Source organism: Bos indicus, chromosome 25 (assembly GCF_029378745.1).
Source record: "Bos indicus isolate NIAB-ARS_2022 breed Sahiwal x Tharparkar chromosome 25, NIAB-ARS_B.indTharparkar_mat_pri_1.0, whole genome shotgun sequence".
Classification (NCBI taxonomy): Eukaryota; Metazoa; Chordata; class Mammalia; order Artiodactyla; family Bovidae; genus Bos; species Bos indicus.
In genome coordinates this window covers 19,622,103-19,641,300 of record NC_091784.1, presented here as the reverse complement: position 1 = coordinate 19,641,300, position 19,198 = coordinate 19,622,103, and the positions used below count along the sequence as shown (strand labels likewise).

Sequence of the window (19,198 nt, the reverse complement as noted above, 5' to 3'; positions counted from 1 at the left end):
GCCTTGGTAAATTTTAAAAAATTGAAATCATTTCAGGCATCTTTTATGATCACAATGCAGTAGGATGAGATGTCAACTACAAGAAAAAACTATTTAAAAATATAAACATATGGAGGCTAAACAACACACTTTTGCATACCAACAGATCATGGAAGAAATCAAAAAGGAAATCAAAATATGCATAGAAACAAATGAAAATGAAAACACAACAACCCAAAACCTATGGGATTCAGTAAAAGCAGTGCTAAGAGGAAGGTTCACAGCAATATAAGCCTACCTCAAAAAAGAAGAGAAACATCAAATAAACAACCTAACTTTATACCTAAAGCAACTAGGAAAAGAAGAAAAGAAGAACCCCAAAGTTAGTAAAAGGAAAGAAATCATAAAAATCAGAGCAGAAATAAATGAAAAAGAAACAAAGGAGACTATACCAAAGATCAACAAACTAAAAGTGGGTTCTTTGAGAAGGTAAATAGACAAACTGTTAGCCAGACTCATCAAGAAAAAAAGAAGAATCAAATCAATAAAATTAGAAATGAAAACGAAGAATCACAACAGACAACAGAGAAATACAAACAATCATAAGAGACTACCATGAGCAATTATATACCAATAAAATGGACAACTTGGAAGAGATGGACAAATTCTTAGAAAAGTATAACCTTCCAAAACTGAACCAAGAAGAAAAAGAAATCTTAATAGACCCATCACAAGCATGGAAATCAAAACTGTAATAAAAAATCTTCCAACAAACAAAAGCCCAGGACCAGATGGCTTCAACAGGTGAATTCCACCAAAAAATTACAGAAGTGCTAAAACCTATCCTACTCAAACTCTTCTAGACAATTGCAGAGGAAGGTAAATTCCCAAACTCATTCTATGAGGCCACCATCATCCTAATACCAAAAACAGACAAAGATGCCACAGAAAAAGAAATATACAGTCCAATATCACTGATGAACATAGATGCAAAAATCCTCAACAAAATTCTAGCAAACAGAATCCAACAATATATTAAAAAGATCACACATCATGACCAAGTGGGCTTTATCCCAGAGATGCAAGGATTCTTCAATATTTACAAATCAATCAATGTGATATACCATATTAACAAAATGAAAGATAAAAACTATATGATTATCTCAATAGACGTAGAGAAAGCCGTTGACAAAATTCAACATTCATTTATGATAAAAAACTCTCCAGAAAGCAGGCATAGAAGGAACATACCTCAACATAATAAAAGCCATATATGACAAACCCATAGTAAACGTTATCCTCAATGGCAAAAAATTGAAAGCATTTCCTCTAAAATCAGGAGCAAGACAAGTCTTGTTCACCACTTTCACCACTACTATTTAACATAGTTTCAGAAGCCCTAGCCACAGCAATGGAGAAGGCAATGGCACCCCACTCCAGTACTCTTGCCTGGACAATTCCATAGACGGAGGAGCCTGATAGGCTGTAGTCCATGGCGTTGCTGGGAATTGGACATGACTGAGTGACTTCATTTTCACTTTTCACTTTCATGCAATGGAGAAGGAAATGGCAACCCACTCCAGTGTTCTTGCCTGGAGAATCCCAGGGACAGGGGAGCCTGGTGGGCTGCCATCCATGGGGTCGCACAGAGTCGGACACAACTAAAGTGACTTAGCAGCAGCAGCAGCAGCCACAGAAGAAAAAGAAAGAAAAGGAATCCAGAATGGAAAAGAAGTAAAACTCACTGTTTGCAGATGACATAAACCTCTACATAGAAAACCCTGAAGACACCACCAGAAAATTACTAGAGCTAATCAATGATATAGTAAAGTTGCAGGATATAACATTAACACACAGAAATCTCTTGCATTCCTATACACTAACAATGAAGAAACAAAAAGAGAAATTAAGGAAACAATCCCATTCACCACTGCAATGAAAAGAATAAAATACTTAGGAATAAATTTACCTAAAGAAACAAAAGACCTATATACAAAAAACTATAAAACAATGATGAAAGAAATCAAAGATGACACAAATAGATGGAGAAATACCATGTTTGTGGATTGAAGAATCAATATAGTGAAAATGAGTTTGCTACCCAAATTAATCTATGGATTAAATGCAATCCCTATCAAGCTACCAACGGTATTTTTCACAGAAGCAAAACAAATAATCTCATAATTTGTATGGAAATACAAAAAAACCTCAAATAGCCAAAGCAACCTTGAGAAAGAAGAATGGAACAGGAGGAATCAACTTGCCTGACTTCAGACTATACTACAAAGCTACAGTCATCAAGACAGTATGGTACTGGCACAAAGACAGAAAGATAGACCAATGGAACAAAACAGAAAGCCCAGAGATAAATCCACACACCTATGGACACCTTATCTTTGACAAAGGAGGCAAAATATACAATGGAGAAAACACAATCTCTTTAACAAGTGGTGCTGGGAAAACTGGTCAACTACATGTAAATGAATGAAACTAGAACACTTTCTAACACCATACACAAAAATAAATTCAAAATGGATTAAAGATCTTCATGTAAGACCAGAAACTATAAAGCTCTTGGAGGAAAACATAGGCAGAACACTCTGACATAAATCACAGCAAGATTCTCTATGACCCACCTCACAGAGTAATGGAAATAAAAACAAAAAACAACAAATGGGACCTAATTAAACTTAAATTCTTTTGCACAATGAAGGAAACTATAGGCAAGGTGAAAAGGCAGCCTTCAGAATGGGAGAAAATAACAGCAAATGAAACAACTTACAAAGAATTAATCTTTAAAATGTATAAGCAGTTCATGCAGCTCAATACCAGAAAAACAAAAGACTCAATCAAAAAGTGGGCCAAAGAACTAAACAGACATTTCTCCAAAGAAGACATACAGATGGCTAACAAAACTGAAAATATGAATGAGTGTTCAACATCACTCATTACTAGAGAAATGCAAATCAAAACCACAATGAGGTATCATCTTATGCAGATCAGAATGGCTGCCATCAAAAAGCCTACAAACAATAAATGCTGGAGAGGGTGTGGAGAAAAGGGAACCTTTTTACACTGTTGGTGGGAATACAAACTAGTACAGCCACGATGGAGAACAGTTTTGAGATTCCTTTAAAAAACTGGAAACAGAACTGCCATGTTACTGCTGCTGCTGCTAAGTCACTTCAGTCGTGTCCAACTCTGTGCGACCCCATAGACAGCAGCCCACCAGGCTCAGACCCAGCAATTCCACTGCTGGGCATACACACCGAAGAAACCAGAATTGAAAGAAACACATGTACCCCAATGTTCACTGCAGCACTGTTTACAATAGCTAGGACATGGAAGCAACCTAGATGTCCATCGGCAGAGAATGGATAAGGAAGCTGTGGTACATATACACAATGGAATATTACTCAGCTATAAAAAATTAATGCATTTGAGTCAGTTCTAAAGAGGTGGATGAAACTGGAGCCTATTATATAGAGTGAAGTAAGTCAGAAACAGAAACACCAATACAGTATATTAACACTGTATATATGTAATTTATATGGAATATATATGGGATTTATAAAGACGGTAATGACGACCCTATCTGCAAGACACCAAAAGAGACACAGATGTAAAGAACAGACATTTGGACTATGTGGGAGAAGGCGAGGGTGGGATAATTTGAGAGAATAACATTGAAACATGTATATTACGATATGTAAAACAGATGACTGGTGCAAGTTTGATGCATGAAACAGGGCACTCGAAGCCAAGTCAACCCAGAGTGATGGGGTAGGGAGGGATGTGTGAGGGGGGTTCAGGATGGGAGGACACATATTCACCCATGGCTGATTCATGTTGATGTTTGGCAAAAACCACCACAATATTGTAAAGTAATTAGCCCCCAATTAAAATAAATAAATAAGTAAATTATTTTAAATTTTTTAAAAAGGAAAAAAAAAAAAAAGTCTGGTACTTTCTTAAAAGGATAAACATAGAGTTACCATAGGATTTGGTAGGTATATACCCCTTGCTACATACTTAAGAAAAATGAAAACATATACCCATGCAAAAACTTTCATCTGGATGTAGCATTATTCACAACAGCCCCAAAGTATAAATAATTCAAATGTCATCAACTGATGACTGGATAAATAAAATGTATAAACATACATGGAATATCATTAGAATGAAAATAAATGACATAATAATACATGCTACAACATGGATAAACCATGAAAATTTTATGCTGAGCTAAAAAAGCCAGTTACAAAAGACCACATATTGTGTGATTCCATTTATAAATAGGTAAATTCCATTCACAATAGGTAAATCTATTAACAGAGAGTAATTAGTATTTGCCTTGGGCTAAAGGACATTGCAGGAAATGATAGTACAAGGTTTCTTTTGGGGTAATGAAAGTGTTCTAAACTGACTGTGGCAATAGTTGACAAAATCTGCAAACATACTAAAACATACTAAAAACTATTGAAATTGTATACTTTAAATGGGTGAACTGTATGGTAGGTTAATTATATCTCAATAGGGCTTTATTTTATTTTTAAGAAATTATAACATTACTGCTGTGATTAAGAGGTAATAAATAAAAGAATTTTTATTAAAGTCTTACTACATAACTGACCAAGGCTCTGAGCCTAGACCTATTTATTAAAGAAAATGGAGGTGGGGGTGGGTGGGAGGAATATTAGAAGTACTACAGAAGTATTAAAATGTTAAAGACATATTGATTTCAATACACTAAGAAGGAATGAAAGAAAAATAAAAAAGGAATTTTTTTTATTCCCACAAAATATTTCAATGTTATTTAAGGTCATGTTCATGTACTACCTAAAATCAGTCACAGTATACATCCTACAGTTTAGGAAACATTGCACTTAAAGTATTTCCTCTTTAATAGAGGATGGAATAAGTCACTTGGAAAGCAGTGCATAAAAACAAACTTTCAACAGTAATATTTTTAAATAAACTAACAGACATTCTTCCATTGTTGCCAACACAGGATAAAATCTATACCAACCTTGTAATGGAAAGTGATATGTTTTCATTTCCTCCTTTGTGAGAAGGCATCTAGTCAAGCCCACTTTCTTAAAGCCATACTTTTGAATGATGGGGTCTTTCTGCAAGTTGATGCTAACTTTTGAGCTGGCAAAAGGTAAAGACCCTAAAATAAAGATAATCACATATATGTTATAAAGTATGTTTATAAGACCTCAGAGGACATGTCTTTTAATGATGTATAGATCAAACGGTTTATAAGACCCAGTCCCAACTTTAAAGGAGCTTGCATTCTAATATATTTATAGGAACACAAAGCAAAAATAACTCTCAAATGGGTTGTAACAATAAAAGCTATAAAAGGGAAAGAGAGAATACACTGGCTGAGATAGTCAGAAATGGTTCAAGAGAGGAAAAGACTAGCTGAGTCTAGGCTTAAAGAGCAGAATTCAGATATCTGCTGTATTAAACTAGCCTGTTAATGATGGACAGGGAAGCCTGGCATACTGCAGTACATGGGGATGCAAAGAGTCAGACATGACTGAGCAACTAAACTGAACTGAAACTAGTCTGTTACAGTGTCTGCCACTCCTAATAAATCTACTGCACCCCTAACCACTTGCTCAAACACAAGCCTGTTCTTTAAGAAGCAGCAGTTACTGACTGGATTAAGAGTGGGGACCTGGCTAAAGAGGGAACCAACTATAAACTGACTAGTAACTTGATATTCCTTGCCATGCTCAAAAGGGATAAGGGTATTAGCTAAGCTGATCAGCTTTCTTGCTTCCAAAACTGAACTAGAAATACAGAGAACAGACCAGTTAGAACAGAAAACAAAGAAGCTAAGATGCCATGAAAAGGATAAAGAAAAGGTCTTCACCAGAGGCACTTAGATTCTTGATGTCTTTCTAGTCCACAGGCATCCTTCAAATAATACCCTCTCACTTAAGGTGGCCTAAATGAGTATCTGGTCCTGGCAACCTAAAGAGCCAAAATATCAGAAATAAGAAAAGAGGGCATTCCAAGTAAGAGAAATGTACAAACCAAACTTGGTAAGGTAATGACTAGACAAGTCAGGGAGGACAAAAGATCTTTGTAGAAGAGCAGTATAAGAAACAAGTTGAAAGAAGAGGGAAAAAGTGAACTGTAGACCACTATGAATTTCAGGCTCAAGAGTCTGGACTTCTGGAGCAACAGAAAGCTCCTGAGAAGGGAAGTGGCATAACCAAACACTACTTTAAGAAAGATCAATCTCAAAGATATGTAGAAAATGTAGTAGAGAGAAAAATGACTTTGCAGTAATTCTGGCAAAAAAACAGTCTGGATTAAGATGGTGGAGGGATGGAAGAAAAAGGATAAAAGAAACATTACAGAAGAAAAACTGATAAAGCATAGTGACAGAATAATTCAGTTCAGTCAACAAAATATTTACTGAGTACTTATTATATGCCTGGCATTGCTCTACTCAGTAGATTCCCCAATGAACAAAATCAACAAATTCTCCTAAATTCTAGTTGAGAAGATGCACAATAAACAAATACATAATATATCAGGTGAGGATAAGGTAAAGGAGGAAAGGCAGCGCTAGGGCAGAAAAAGGGTTAATGTCATATATTTTACAATCAGGGAACGTATCTCTTATAAAGTAACATTTGAATAGAGATTCTTAATAGCAAAGGGAATGAATCATGCAGATTGGGTATGGGGAGCCAAAAGAAAAGAAATTCTAAAATTCAAGACTGGTGTCTTAGAGAAAAACAACACTAACAGAAAAGAGGATTTGAAGGTGGAAGTCTATTATTTAAGGAGAAAAAAAATGCTTTTAATTATGCTATGACTGAAGGTACAATGGAGTATCCAGGTAGCAACATCCATCAGGCAGCTGAGAAAATGTAGGCCTGGAATTTGGGACATCAAAGCTAAAGATGCAGGAGTTATCCACAGAAGAGGTGGGTAAACTGGAGAAGAATAGATGAATATTTCAAAGAAAGACTAAAGTGAAGAAAGATCAAAGTGCTATGATCTAATGGACTATAACTTAAGGACTTTGATATTTTGGTTGGGAAACTGAAGCAAAATCCTTAGGACAGAGAATTAGCTATAACCCTCTAGTTCCTCAATGCTTACAGAATAAACCCAAAATTATTAGCATGGCATTTACAGCCTGCAAAACAAAGTTTAAACCTACCTCTAGGCAACCCACTCCAGTGTTCTTGCCTGGAGAGTCCCAGGGACAGGGGAGCCTGGTGGGCTGCCGTCTCTGGGGTCACACAGAGTCGGACACGACTGAAGTGACTTAGCAGTAGCAGCAAGCCTCATCTCTCACTACTACATCTCCTCTTATTCCATCTCCACCCCTAGTCACCCTCAACAATCCATATTCTTCAATCATATCAATTTCTTTTTTCAGATTACATCCTTTCTTTTACAGCTCAATGCTTTTACATGAGTTTTGAATCTCATAATGACTACTCTGTGATTCACTCAAATATGTCAAAACACAGTAGATGTCAAGTTAAACGAAGTTGCAGGTCTGATATGGACATCTATTAGAAAGAAGGAAAGGGGAACAATGCAAAAATAAGAAGTTAGATGCTATTGAGATAGAAGATAATAGGAAACACAGTCATGGAGAATATGGAAAGGAATCATTGGTTTTTCCTCACCACTTTTTCATGTTCCCTCAGTGCAACTATTCAATAATTTAAATTATTTCTGAATACACATACAAAATGCATTTTGAACAATACTTACCTTACTATCTGCAATGAACTGTTAAGGTCTATTCCATCACTCACCTCCTTGCCCCTCCAAAGACAAGGTCAGCTATAACTTGCTAATGGGACACAACCCAGTCTAAAAAACACTGCTATTGTGGATGTTTATACTTTAGCTGGCCAGCATCTAAACTTGCCTATTCCCCACTGTGAGTAATATTAGTGAGCATCCCCTCATTAGTAAGAGGTAAGATCTTCCTTCCCATTTGTACACTTGTGTGTACAAAGACCCAGTGAGTTTAAAAATGATTCACAGTAATTGATAAGAATCTACTGTCAGTGATAAGCAGGGAATATACTTTTCTTTTTCCTTAAACACACACACACAAAATTGCTTTTCTGCTTAATTTAATTGGAGTTGAGTTTTGTTGTTTGCAAAAATAAACTTGACTGATAAACCTACTTGTAAGCATATCCAAGGGCTTCCCTGGTGGCTCAGCAGCAATGAATCTGCCTGCAGTGCAGGAGATGTGGCAGGAACCGGTGGGTTCAATCCCTGGGTCGGGAAGATCCCCCTAGAGAAGGAAATGGCAACCCACTCCAGTATTCCTGCCTGAGAAATCCATGGACAGAGGAGGCTGGTAGGCTACAGTCTATGGAGTGGCAAAGAGTCGGACATGACTTAGTGACTAAAGAACAACAAAGCATATCCATATGAGCAGATATCAAACCAGAGTCATAATCATACCTTCCATTGCTTTGGGCAGATTCCCAATTATTTGTTTCTTTTGCAGCCCAATGATATCAGCTAGGAAATCAGACGAAGGGGGAGGCATGCGGAATTTCTGAAAATACATAACAGGCTTTTACAAAAATGTTTGAAAGCAGTTAAAATACTGTCAAAGGTCTAGACTCAGAGCTATGCTATGTAGACTCAGCTCAGTGCTATGAAAAATCTGGACCTTAACTGTTTGCACTGTAAAATGAGAACTGTTTCCTTAATGTGTAAAAATGACTGAATAAGTGAAATACCATTTATCCAACCCTAGCAATTTTCTTTGCTTCCCTGACTATACATTATACTAAAGAAACAAACATTAAAAAACATGTAACTCAGAAAAGCAAAGTACCCTTTATTTTTCAAAGCACTTTCATATGCATTACTTTAGTGGATAACATGCCAGGTAAAAACGACACAGAAAAGCGATGATTCAGAGTTCAAGCCTCAGGCTCACCTGGGCTTAAATTCCAGCTCAACCACTTACTAGCTGTAATTTGGATGCATTACTCAGTTTCCTTATGAATAAAATGGGATTTTAAAAAGTATCTCTTATAAGACTATTGTGAGAATTAAAGATGATGCATGCTAAGTATGAATAATAAAGGGCTGAGCACATAGGTAGTAGTATTCAACAAACTAAAGCAGAAAGGAAAATGAAGACCCAAGGAGAATTAGGTTAGGGCTAACAAATTCAAATGCTCTCAAGGGTAAATGGATGAAACAGTCTGATAAAGAATGGAGGAGGCTATGGGAAAATGAAGAGTACATGCCCTTTCTAAAGAAGACAGCTGCTATTCAGCTCCAGATACTTTTTTAAGGGAATTCAATCTTGTGATATTGTCGAGAGGCCAAGAAATATGGATTTTATATAAATTTTACAATTTTAAAAAACACCGATGCCCAAATAAAATGTGACAATGTCAACTACAATCTGGGAACTATAGATTACAGCCCAGGAACTACAGATTGCAATCTGAGATTTTTGCCTAGATTACCAAAAGAAAAACATCAGAGACAAATCTAATCCCAACACAAGGTATCAATCATAACCTTTTTAGCTTTCTACAACTTCTACTTCTTGTTCAATCAGGCTGCCAACCAGCACAGTTTGAAATATATGCACTAGTTGCGAAGTGTGAGAACCTGACTCAAGTCCAAATAAAAAGTTTTCTTGACTTACATGTTTGAATGCCTTTCGGAGAAATCCAAATTCCAAATAGAACTTGTAAAAGTGTAGCTGACTCAATCCCTGCAGTATAAAAACCACCACATTTTTCAGGTGGTTTTGGTGAAAAAGCTGGCACCAGCTGTTGAAAAATCAAACCAATACAGCTAAGACTGAAACTTTTAAGTCAGTTACAGGCATTCAGAAGGGCAGTGTGAAAAAAGCACTGAGCAACAACTTTCAGAGTTTATCACTGCTCACTGACTGCCTGGAAATGAAGAACAGCTATTATAGCACAGAATTTAAACAAAGATCTCTTGAGGTAATTATTTATTTCATTCAAATCAAGTAGAATACCAAGTGAAACACAATGAATTCAAATCCAAAATCCTATTAAGATGTGTTTTAAACTGGAACTAACTAAGCTCAATTTACAAAGGCTACCTTCAACATCCCAATCTGCTCTACAATCCTTTCTAAGCAAGTAAGCACATGACTGGCTTCAAGAAAGCCAGTTTTAGATAAAGTGACAGAGCAATGGCAGTATCTGTTAATGCAAAGAGGGTTTTTGAGGTATTTAGCTACCCCACCCCCAGACAGAAGTATACATCTGAAAATCTCTCTATTGGTACATACACAAACACAATTTTCATTAGACATTTAATAATGGCACTAAGGATACCAAAACAGTCATATTCTCTTTGCCCTTGATTTGTAGAGAAGAAAAAAGATTGGGATTTTTAATATATGATGTTATTTCAATCAGGTCTCCATCAGAGGTTATAAACTAAAATACCTATAGCAGCCAGACAGATAATATAAATAAGGGAAGCAGGCCAGGTGGGACATTGAAGTATACATCTAAAATGAGAGGCCACTATTCATAGGGACAGTTGCCAGAATTTTTTCAAGAAATATGGATTTTTATAAAGGAATTTCCAATTTAAATTGTTGGTAATTTTGTTTAAAAAATTAGGACATTCTGGGTGGCAAATAAAAATGTCAGGCAGATATGGTTCCCTAGATGCAAATTTGAAACCTCAGGTCTATATCCATCTAAAGTTCATCTCATACCTCGGTTTAGGAAAGCTGGATTTGCCCAGAACTGCATACTTCAGCAATTCACATAGCTGGCCATGGGTTACTTCACAGTTTTCAGCAAATAAAACGGTAGATAATCGAGCTTTCTGCAAAAGTAAATCAGGGCATAACAGATTATTGTTATAAACAACAGCAACAAAAACAAGGCAAATTTTAAAATATTCTAGTTTCTTATTATTTTACCATAATATAACCATAAGGAGGGTTCTAATTAATTAGAAATGAAGGTCTAAAACAACCTGTGATATGAGTATTAATGAGATATTTAATAAACACTGATACAGAACCTTAATTATAGATATCCCTAGCTTGTTACATGCTAGTAATAGCAGGATGAATAAAATATGCTCTTAAGAAGCCCATTCTACCAGGGTGAAAAAATGCAGAAACAGGTAATTCCTATTTAAGATGTAGGTGCTGTTCTAAAGATAAAGGAGCAAAGAGGCTAAAACTGTCTTGGGGGCTTGGAGAATTTTAGAGATAGCATAACTGAGATGAAAATAATGGAACTGGACCTTGAAAGTATGAGTCAGCCGGGTAGGAGGAAACATTGTGCCTAAATACGTAGTTTGGTTTGGCTGGAGACAAGACTGCATGTTTCGTAGAGCAATGGAGATATGAGAGGAAGGTGAAGTTGGAGTCAGATCATAGAAGACCAATGTGGCCTAAGCAAAGGAATCAGACTTTAAGCCTCTCCTTAAAACAGCTTTGTACTTACATAAAGTTATTAAAGTAATTCACGCTTATTAAAAAAGAGTCAAATAATAGAGAAGAGTAAAACTGACAATAGATAGGTGAAAATAAGTCACCTGTACTTGTACAATTCAAGTACAACTCATATCATTTTCCTTTTGGTCTGAGAGGCCTCAGAGTAACAGTGGTTAGGAGTTCAAGCCCCAGAGTTCCTCTACCTAGGTCAAATACCAAGCTCTACCATTCTAAGTGCTGTAAGATGTTAAGAGGTTAGGGACAAGTACTTTGATCTAAGACTAAGGTTTTTTCATTTACAGAATAATTATAATTCTACCTTATGAAATTATTGGGAAAACCAACAAGGTAATGTACTGAGGCAAGAGTAATGTACTGAACCCAGTGCCCAACATACCCTAAGATAAGTAAACACCAGTTATTATTATTGCTATTTTCCCATGTGACTATTTAAAGCTAATGCTGAGCACTTACCCACTTCTTACCCCCATCTATTAAATAATTTAATTCTTTGTAAGTGGGCACTACTATTATCCCCATTTTACAAATAAAGAAATGGAGGAACGACAGATAAGTACAGAACCAAAATCAGAATGCAGGCTCCAAAGCTTAAACTCTTTTCGTCTCTATCTTATACTGTCCCCAAGGGATTACACTTTACATTGTTTTGTAACCAACTCCCTCCACCACAAAAAAAAACAAAAAACAAAAACAAAAAACCCAGGGAAGGAGTTCCCTGGAAGTCTATTGGTTAGGATTTGGCAAACTGTAATTGCTGTAGCTCAGGGTTCAATCCCTGGTAAGGGAAAAGAGACCCTGCAAGCCGCTTGGTATGGGGGGTGGGGGGGAAATCTGTAAGTATATTTCCATAGCTGTTAAATATAACAAACGTCAATTTTAATAATAGTCCACTCTCTCAACTTACCTAAAAACTTACAGCTTATCTAAAAAAAATTCCCAATTGATGACACTTGTTTAAATTATAAACAATATTATGATGAGGACCCTTGTATAGACATCCTTGCACGTCTATTCTCTCAGAATAAATTCCTGGTCAAATAATCATGTACATTGTACAGGAGATAGGGATAAAGACCACCCCCATGGAAAAGAAATGCAAAAAAGCAAAATGGCTCTCTAGGGAGGCCTTACAAATAGCTGTGAAAAGAAGAAAAGTAAAAAGCAAAGGAGAAAAGGAAAGATATAAACATCTGAGTGCAGAGTTCCAAAGAATAGTAAGGAGAGATAAGAAAGCCTTGCTCAGCGATCAATGCAAAGAAATAGAGGAAAACAACAGAATAGGGAAGACTAGAGATCTCTTCAAGAAAATTAGAGATACCAAGGGAACATTTCAGGCAAAGATGGGCTCGATAAAGGACAGAAATGGTATGGACCTAACAGAAGCAGAAGATATTAAGAAGAGGTGGCAAGAATACACAGAAGAACTGTACAAAAAAGATGTTCACGACCCAGATAATCACGATGGTGTGATCACTCACCTAGAGCCAGACATCCTGGAATGTGAAGTCAAGTGGGCCTTAGAAAGCATCACTATGAACAAAGCTAGTGGAGGTGATGGAATTCCAGTTGAGCTATTCCAAATCCTGAAAGATGATGCTGTGAAAGTGCTGCACTCAATATGCCAGCAAATTTGGAAAACTCAGCAGTGGCCACAGGACTGGAAAAGGTCAGTTTTCATTCCAAACTCAAAGAAAGGCAATGCCAAAGAATGCTCAAACTACCGCACAACTGCACTCATCTCACACGCTAGTAAAGTAATGCTCAAAATTCTGCAAGCCAGGCTTCAGCAGTACGTGAACCGTGAATTTCCAGATGTTCAAGCTGGTTTTAGAAAAGGCAGAGGAACCAGAGATCAAATTGCCAACATCCACTGGATCATGGAAAAAGCAAGAGAGTTCCAGAAAAACATCTATTTCTGCTTTATTGACTATGCCAAAGCCTTTGTCTGTGTGGATCACAATAAACTATGGAAAATTCTCAAAGAGATGGGAATACAAGACCACCTGACCTGCCTCTTGAGAAACCTATATGCAGGTCAGGAAGCAACAGTTAGAACTGGACATGGAACAACAGACTGGTTCCAAATAGGAAAAGGAGTATGTCAAGGCTGTATATTGTCACCCTGCTTATTTAACTTCTATGCAGAGTACATCATGAGTAACGCTGGGCTGGAAGAAGCACAAGCTGGAATCAAGATTTCCAGGAGAAATATCAATAACCTCAGATATGCAGATGACACCACCCTTATGGCAGAAAGTGAAGAGGAACTAAAAAGCCTCTTGATGAAAGTGAAAGGGGAGAGTGAAAAAGTTGGCTTAAAGCTCAACATTCAGAAAACGAAGATCATGGCATCTGGTCAGATCATGGCATCTGGTCCCATCACGTCATGGGAAATAGATGGGGAAAAAATGCAGTGTCAGACTTTATTTTTGGGGGCTCCAAAATCACTGTAGATGGTGATTGCAGCCATGAAATTAAAAGACGCTTACTCCTTGGAAGGAAAGTTATGACCAACCTAGATAGCATATTCAAAAGCAGAGACATTACTTTGCCAACAAAGGTCCGTCTAGTCAAGGCTATGGTTTTTCCTGTGGTCATGTACGGATGTGAGAGTTGGACTGTGAAGAAAGCTGAGTCTCAAAGAACTGATGCTTTTGAACTGTGGTGTTGGAGAAGACTCCTGAGAGTCCCTTGGACTGCAAGGAGATCCAACCAGTCCATTCTGAAGGAGATAAGCCCTGGGTGTTCTTTGGAAGGAATGATACTAAAGCTGAAACTCCAGTACTTTGGCCACCTCGTGCGAAGAGTTGACTCATTGGAAAAGACTCTGATGCTGGGAGGGTTTGGGGGCAGGAGGAGAAGGGGATGACAGAGGATGAGATGGCTGGATGGCATCACTGACTCAATGGACGTGAGTTTGAGTGAACTCTGGGAGATGGTGATGGACAGGGAGACCTGGTGTGCTGTGATTGATGGGGTTGCAAAGAGTCAGACAGAACTGAGCGACTGAACTGAACTGAATCACGTATACCTTACATTTTGACAATATTGCTAACTCCTGAAAAAATATACAAATTTATACTTATCAAATAAAAATATACAATACTGACAATGTGTGAAGGACTCTATATGTAGCAGTCAGTAATCACAGTTGCCAAACATGGGATGTCAGAGCCTGAGTAGGATGAGGAGAGCATACTACCCAGGAGGAAGTCCAGGTGAATGCAGAGTTCCAGAAGGAGTGGTAAGACAGCCTTCTTAAATGAACAGTGAAAAGAAATAGAGGAAAATAATAGAATGGGAAAGACCACAGAACTCTTCAAGAAAACGGGAGATGTTGCAGAGAGGAAGCCAATTCTGACTCCATTATGGAACTGTTTCTTTGACTTGCTTTTCGTTGCTTTTGTTATATATAATCATACAGGATGGTCTGCCTCAGAGAATCCTGCCCCTCTGCCTGACTGTTCTGAACTAAAATGTCTTTGTTCAGAACCCTGTCCACCTGTGGATGACAGGAAGGAAAAATTAACACATCCCCTGCCTGAGGCTTGCCATTCTAGGAGATGTTTGCAAAACTAATGGCCTTTTTACTTTGCTTCTTTCTCTCTACCTTTAAAAGAACCTGGCATCCAGCCCCCAATAAAATGTTACTTTGAGGTGCTAGTCTGCCATCTTCTCAGTCTGCCGGCTGTTCCTTACCTCAACACCTTGTCTCTCGGATTCACTGGCCTATTGTGCAGTGAGCAGAGGAAGCTTGGACTCGGTAACAGAGATCCCAAGGAAACATTTCATACAAAGATGGGCACAATGAAGAATAGAAACGGTAAGGACCTAACAGAAGCAGAAGATATAAGGAAGAGGTGGCAAGAATACAAAGAAAAAACTGTACAAAAAACGTTATAATGACCCAAATAACCATGATGGTGTGGTCACTCACCTAGAGCCAGACATCCTAGGAGTGTGAAGTCAAGTGGGCCTTAGGAAGCATTATTATGAACAAAGCTAGTGGAGGTGATGGAATTCCAGGTGAGCTATTTCAAACCCTAAAAGATGATGCTATTAAAGTGCCACACTCAATATGCCAGCAAATTTGGAAAACTCAGCAGTGGCCACAGGACTGGAAAAGGTCAGTTTTCATTCAAATTCCAAAGGGCAATGCCAAAGGATGTTCAAATTACCATGCAGTTTCACTCATTTCACATGCTAGCAAGATTATGCTCAAAATCCTTCAAGCTAGGCTTCAGCAGTACGTAAACTGAGAACTTCCAGATGTACAAGCTGGATTTAGAAAAGGCAGAGGAACCAGAGATCAAATTGCCAACATCCTTTGGATCATAGAAAAAGCAAGAGAGTTCCAGAAAAACATCTACTTCTGCTTCTTTGACTATGCCAAAGCCTTTGACTGTGTGGATCACAACAAACTGTGGAAAATTCTTAAAGAGATGGGAATACCAGACCACTTTACCTGCCTCCTGAGAAACCTGTATGCAGGACAAGAAGCAATAGTTAGAATCGGACACGGAACGGACTGCTTCAAAATTGGGAAAAGAGTACGTCAAAGGCTGTATATTGTTATGCTGCTTATTTAACTCATATGCAGAGTACATCATGCGATGTGCCAGCCTGGATGACTCACAAGCTGGAATTAAGATTGCTGGGAGAAATACCGACAACCTCAGATATGCAGATGATACCACTTTAACAGGAGAAAACGGAAAGGAACTAAAGAGCCTCTTGATGAAGGTGATAGAGGAGAGTGAAAAAGCTTGCTGAAAACTCTACATTCAAAATACAAAGATCTTAGCATCCAGTCCCACCACTTCATGGCAAATTGATGGGGAAAAATGGAAACAGTGACAAATGTTCTTTTCTTCGGCTCCAAAATCACTGTGAATGGGACTGCAGCCATGAAATTAAGATGCTTGCTCCTTGAAAGAAAAGCTATAACAAACCTAGACAGTGTATTAAAAAGCAGAGACATCACTTTGCCAACAAAGATCTGTATAGTCTAAGCTATGGTTTTTCTAGCAGTCATGTATGGATGTGAAAGCTGGACCATAAAGAAGGCTTCATGCGGGCTGAATGCCCAGGAGTTGATACTTTCGAACTGTGGTGCTGAAGAGGATTCTTGAGAGACTCTTGGACAGCAAGGAGACCAATCCAGTCAATCCTAAAGGAAATCAACCCTGAATATTCACTGGAAGGACTGATGCTGAAGCTCCAGTATTTTGGCTACCTGACGCAAAGAGCCTACTCATTGGAAAAGACCCTGATGCTGGGAAAGAGTGAGGGCAAGAGAAGGGGGCAACAGAGGAAGAGATGGTTGGGTGGCATCTGTGACTCAATGGACATGAGTTTGAGCAAACTCAAGGAATTAACAAAGGACAGAGACGCCTAGCATGCTGCAGTTGATGGGGGTCACAAAGAGTTGGATATGACTTTGTGACTGAACAACAAGGGTTAGGAAACCAGAATATACATTGCAGGACAGTGGCCCAGTGTGAAGTGTCAAAGCCTGAGCAGTATGAGGAGGGTATCCATGCAGTGGGAATTGGAGAGCAGTGAAGCTGGCATCAGATGTAAGAAGTTGTTTAGGGTAAGGAGGGCACCAGTCCTGAGGGACAAATGGTAGTGTCTCTGAATTCAGAGCCTGAAAAGGGTATGTGCAGGCATCCACCATGTGAGTAGCTTGTCACGGTAGCAATGAAGGCATTCACAATGGAGAGTGACCTGGTACATTATGGAGAATGACCAGAGCCTAAGCTGGATGAGGAGGGTGTGAGGGTGTGAGGCAATGGCAGAAAGAGGGGACCAAATCAAATATATTTGAAGGTAACAAGAGTCAAAATTTTCAGCTATATAAGGAAGTTATAAATATGAAAAGGGAGACAACTAGAATGAACTCAGTGGAATTGGATTGGAAGCAGAGATTCTGATATGAATTGACAGTTTTTCAATATGTATAGATATATCTATATATATATAAGTATTTTAATGTAAACATATGTATGTGTGTATAAACCTATACACACGTATTTCTTAGCTCTCATTTGGAATATTGACATCCCAACAGCAATCAGCACATCTAGCACCCAGATCTTGAATTTCTAAATGTCATTCTCCACTAAAAAGAACCAAGTCTCCTCAGAGAGATGGCTGATTTCAGGGCTAAGACAGGGGAAGCACAGAAGAGTCTGAAATATCTTTTTGTGCCAGAAAAATAAGGAAATGCTCAAGAGTGATCAGGTCCACGTCAAAGGGACACAGAAGCTAGCTTAATGATCAAATCTGGGATATTTTGAGCACCAAAATATAGTAATGGATTATAATTAATTGAATAAAATAAGTATCCACAAATTCATACTAATAAAAAATGAATAAACTGAAAGTTTAATGAGGAAGCAACTCCCCACAAAATAACAGAAAAAAGAGCAACTTTAGAGAAATTTAGCACATACTTTCTTAATCAAATGATTAAGGTTAATATCATCAGTACTGGTACAAGTCAAATTAGGGTACAACCTTAACACAAGAGAACATAGTATCACTTCTGTGGCATTCCTGTCAAAGATGTATAACCTGAATCTAATAATGAGAAAACAAACCTAACTTGAGGGACATTCTCACATTCTACAAAATAACTGGTACAGGTTCTTCAAAGGTAGTAAAGCCACAAATGTCAAAGACTGAACAATTGTTTGCATTGAAGGAAACATAACTAAAGTAACACATTTATTCTAAACTAGATCTTATTGCTAAACAGGACGTTATTAGAACTGGAGAAACCTGAATGGGATCTGAGAACTAGATGGTAGCATATATCCATGTTATTTCCTAATTTTGCTGGTTGCACTTTAGTTATTAGATATTAGAAAATATGTAAACACTAAAATATGTGGGTGGATAAAAGTTTCTGATACTGTCCTCGCAAATTTTAAGTTTGAGACGGTTTCAAAATAAAGTGATGAGACTGTCAACTTCAACTTTCTACCACGTTAACCTTTAAAAAAAAAAATTGTTTTGCCAATCTGATAGGCTCCCCCAACAGGAATCATATTTTAAAAGACTTCATGGCACTAATTCCCTTACTATTGTTTATCTCTCTCTCCACTAGAAAGGTAGTAGCGATCTTTGTTTACTCACTAATGTTCCCCAAGTGCCTAGAAAGACAATAGAAATCTGATGACTATGTGGATGAATGCCACAGAATGCTCAAGAAATGGTAGATTATCAGCTTTATTAGTCCATTACTGGAATGTAAATTGCACGGGGGCAGGAAATTTTGTGCTTTTATGCACTGGTATATTTGCAGAACCTAGAACAATTCCTGCACACAGAAGACTTCAAAATATTTGTTGAACATTCTTGTCGCGTGCCAGGCACAATACCGGTTTTAAACCGCCCATACCAGCCCCAAGGTAAATGGTATTGTGTTATTATTTGGGAGTTCCAAACTGCCTCGGGCTGCCCAGTCGGGATCCCTCCATTGCTCACCTTGGCTATAGGTTGCTGCTTTTCCTCAAGATCCCAATGGGATCTCGTCGCCTCAGCGGCCCCGACCACCTTGCTCGGAATCAGCCTCCTCTTTCTGCCCTTCTTGAGGGTGCTCCCGCTCCTTTTCCTCTCTGGCTCCATGAACCTGTTGAGAAAGATCGCTTTTTAGCGCTCTGAGAAAACCCCGACGCCCTGATGGCCCGGGCTGTCTCCAGAGTGGGGAGG

At 38.1% G+C, this 19,198-nt stretch overlaps 1 protein-coding gene across 8 annotated transcripts in view; it reads right to left on the bottom strand.

Moving 5' to 3' along the window:
- REXO5 (RNA exonuclease 5) overlaps window positions 1–19,198 on the bottom strand; it is an 89,574-nt gene that overhangs the window by 70,141 nt on the left and 235 nt on the right. For 6 of the 8 annotated variants that reach the window (XM_070779180.1, XM_070779179.1, XM_070779181.1 and 3 more), the window contains exons 2-6: window positions 18,974–19,118; window positions 10,724–10,836; window positions 9,665–9,791; window positions 8,452–8,548; window positions 5,009–5,152 (exon numbers count right to left, since the gene is read on the bottom strand). In XM_070779180.1, coding sequence (XP_070635281.1) covers window positions 5,009–5,152; window positions 8,452–8,548; window positions 9,665–9,791; window positions 10,724–10,836; window positions 18,974–19,114 — 622 coding nt within the window. In that variant the 5' untranslated portion in view covers window positions 19,115–19,118. Of the gene's footprint in view, window positions 1–5,008; window positions 5,153–8,451; window positions 8,549–9,664; window positions 9,792–10,723; window positions 10,837–18,973; window positions 19,119–19,198 lie in introns of those variants that run through there. The other 2 variants (XM_070779184.1, XM_070779185.1) reach the window with 2 other exon arrangements.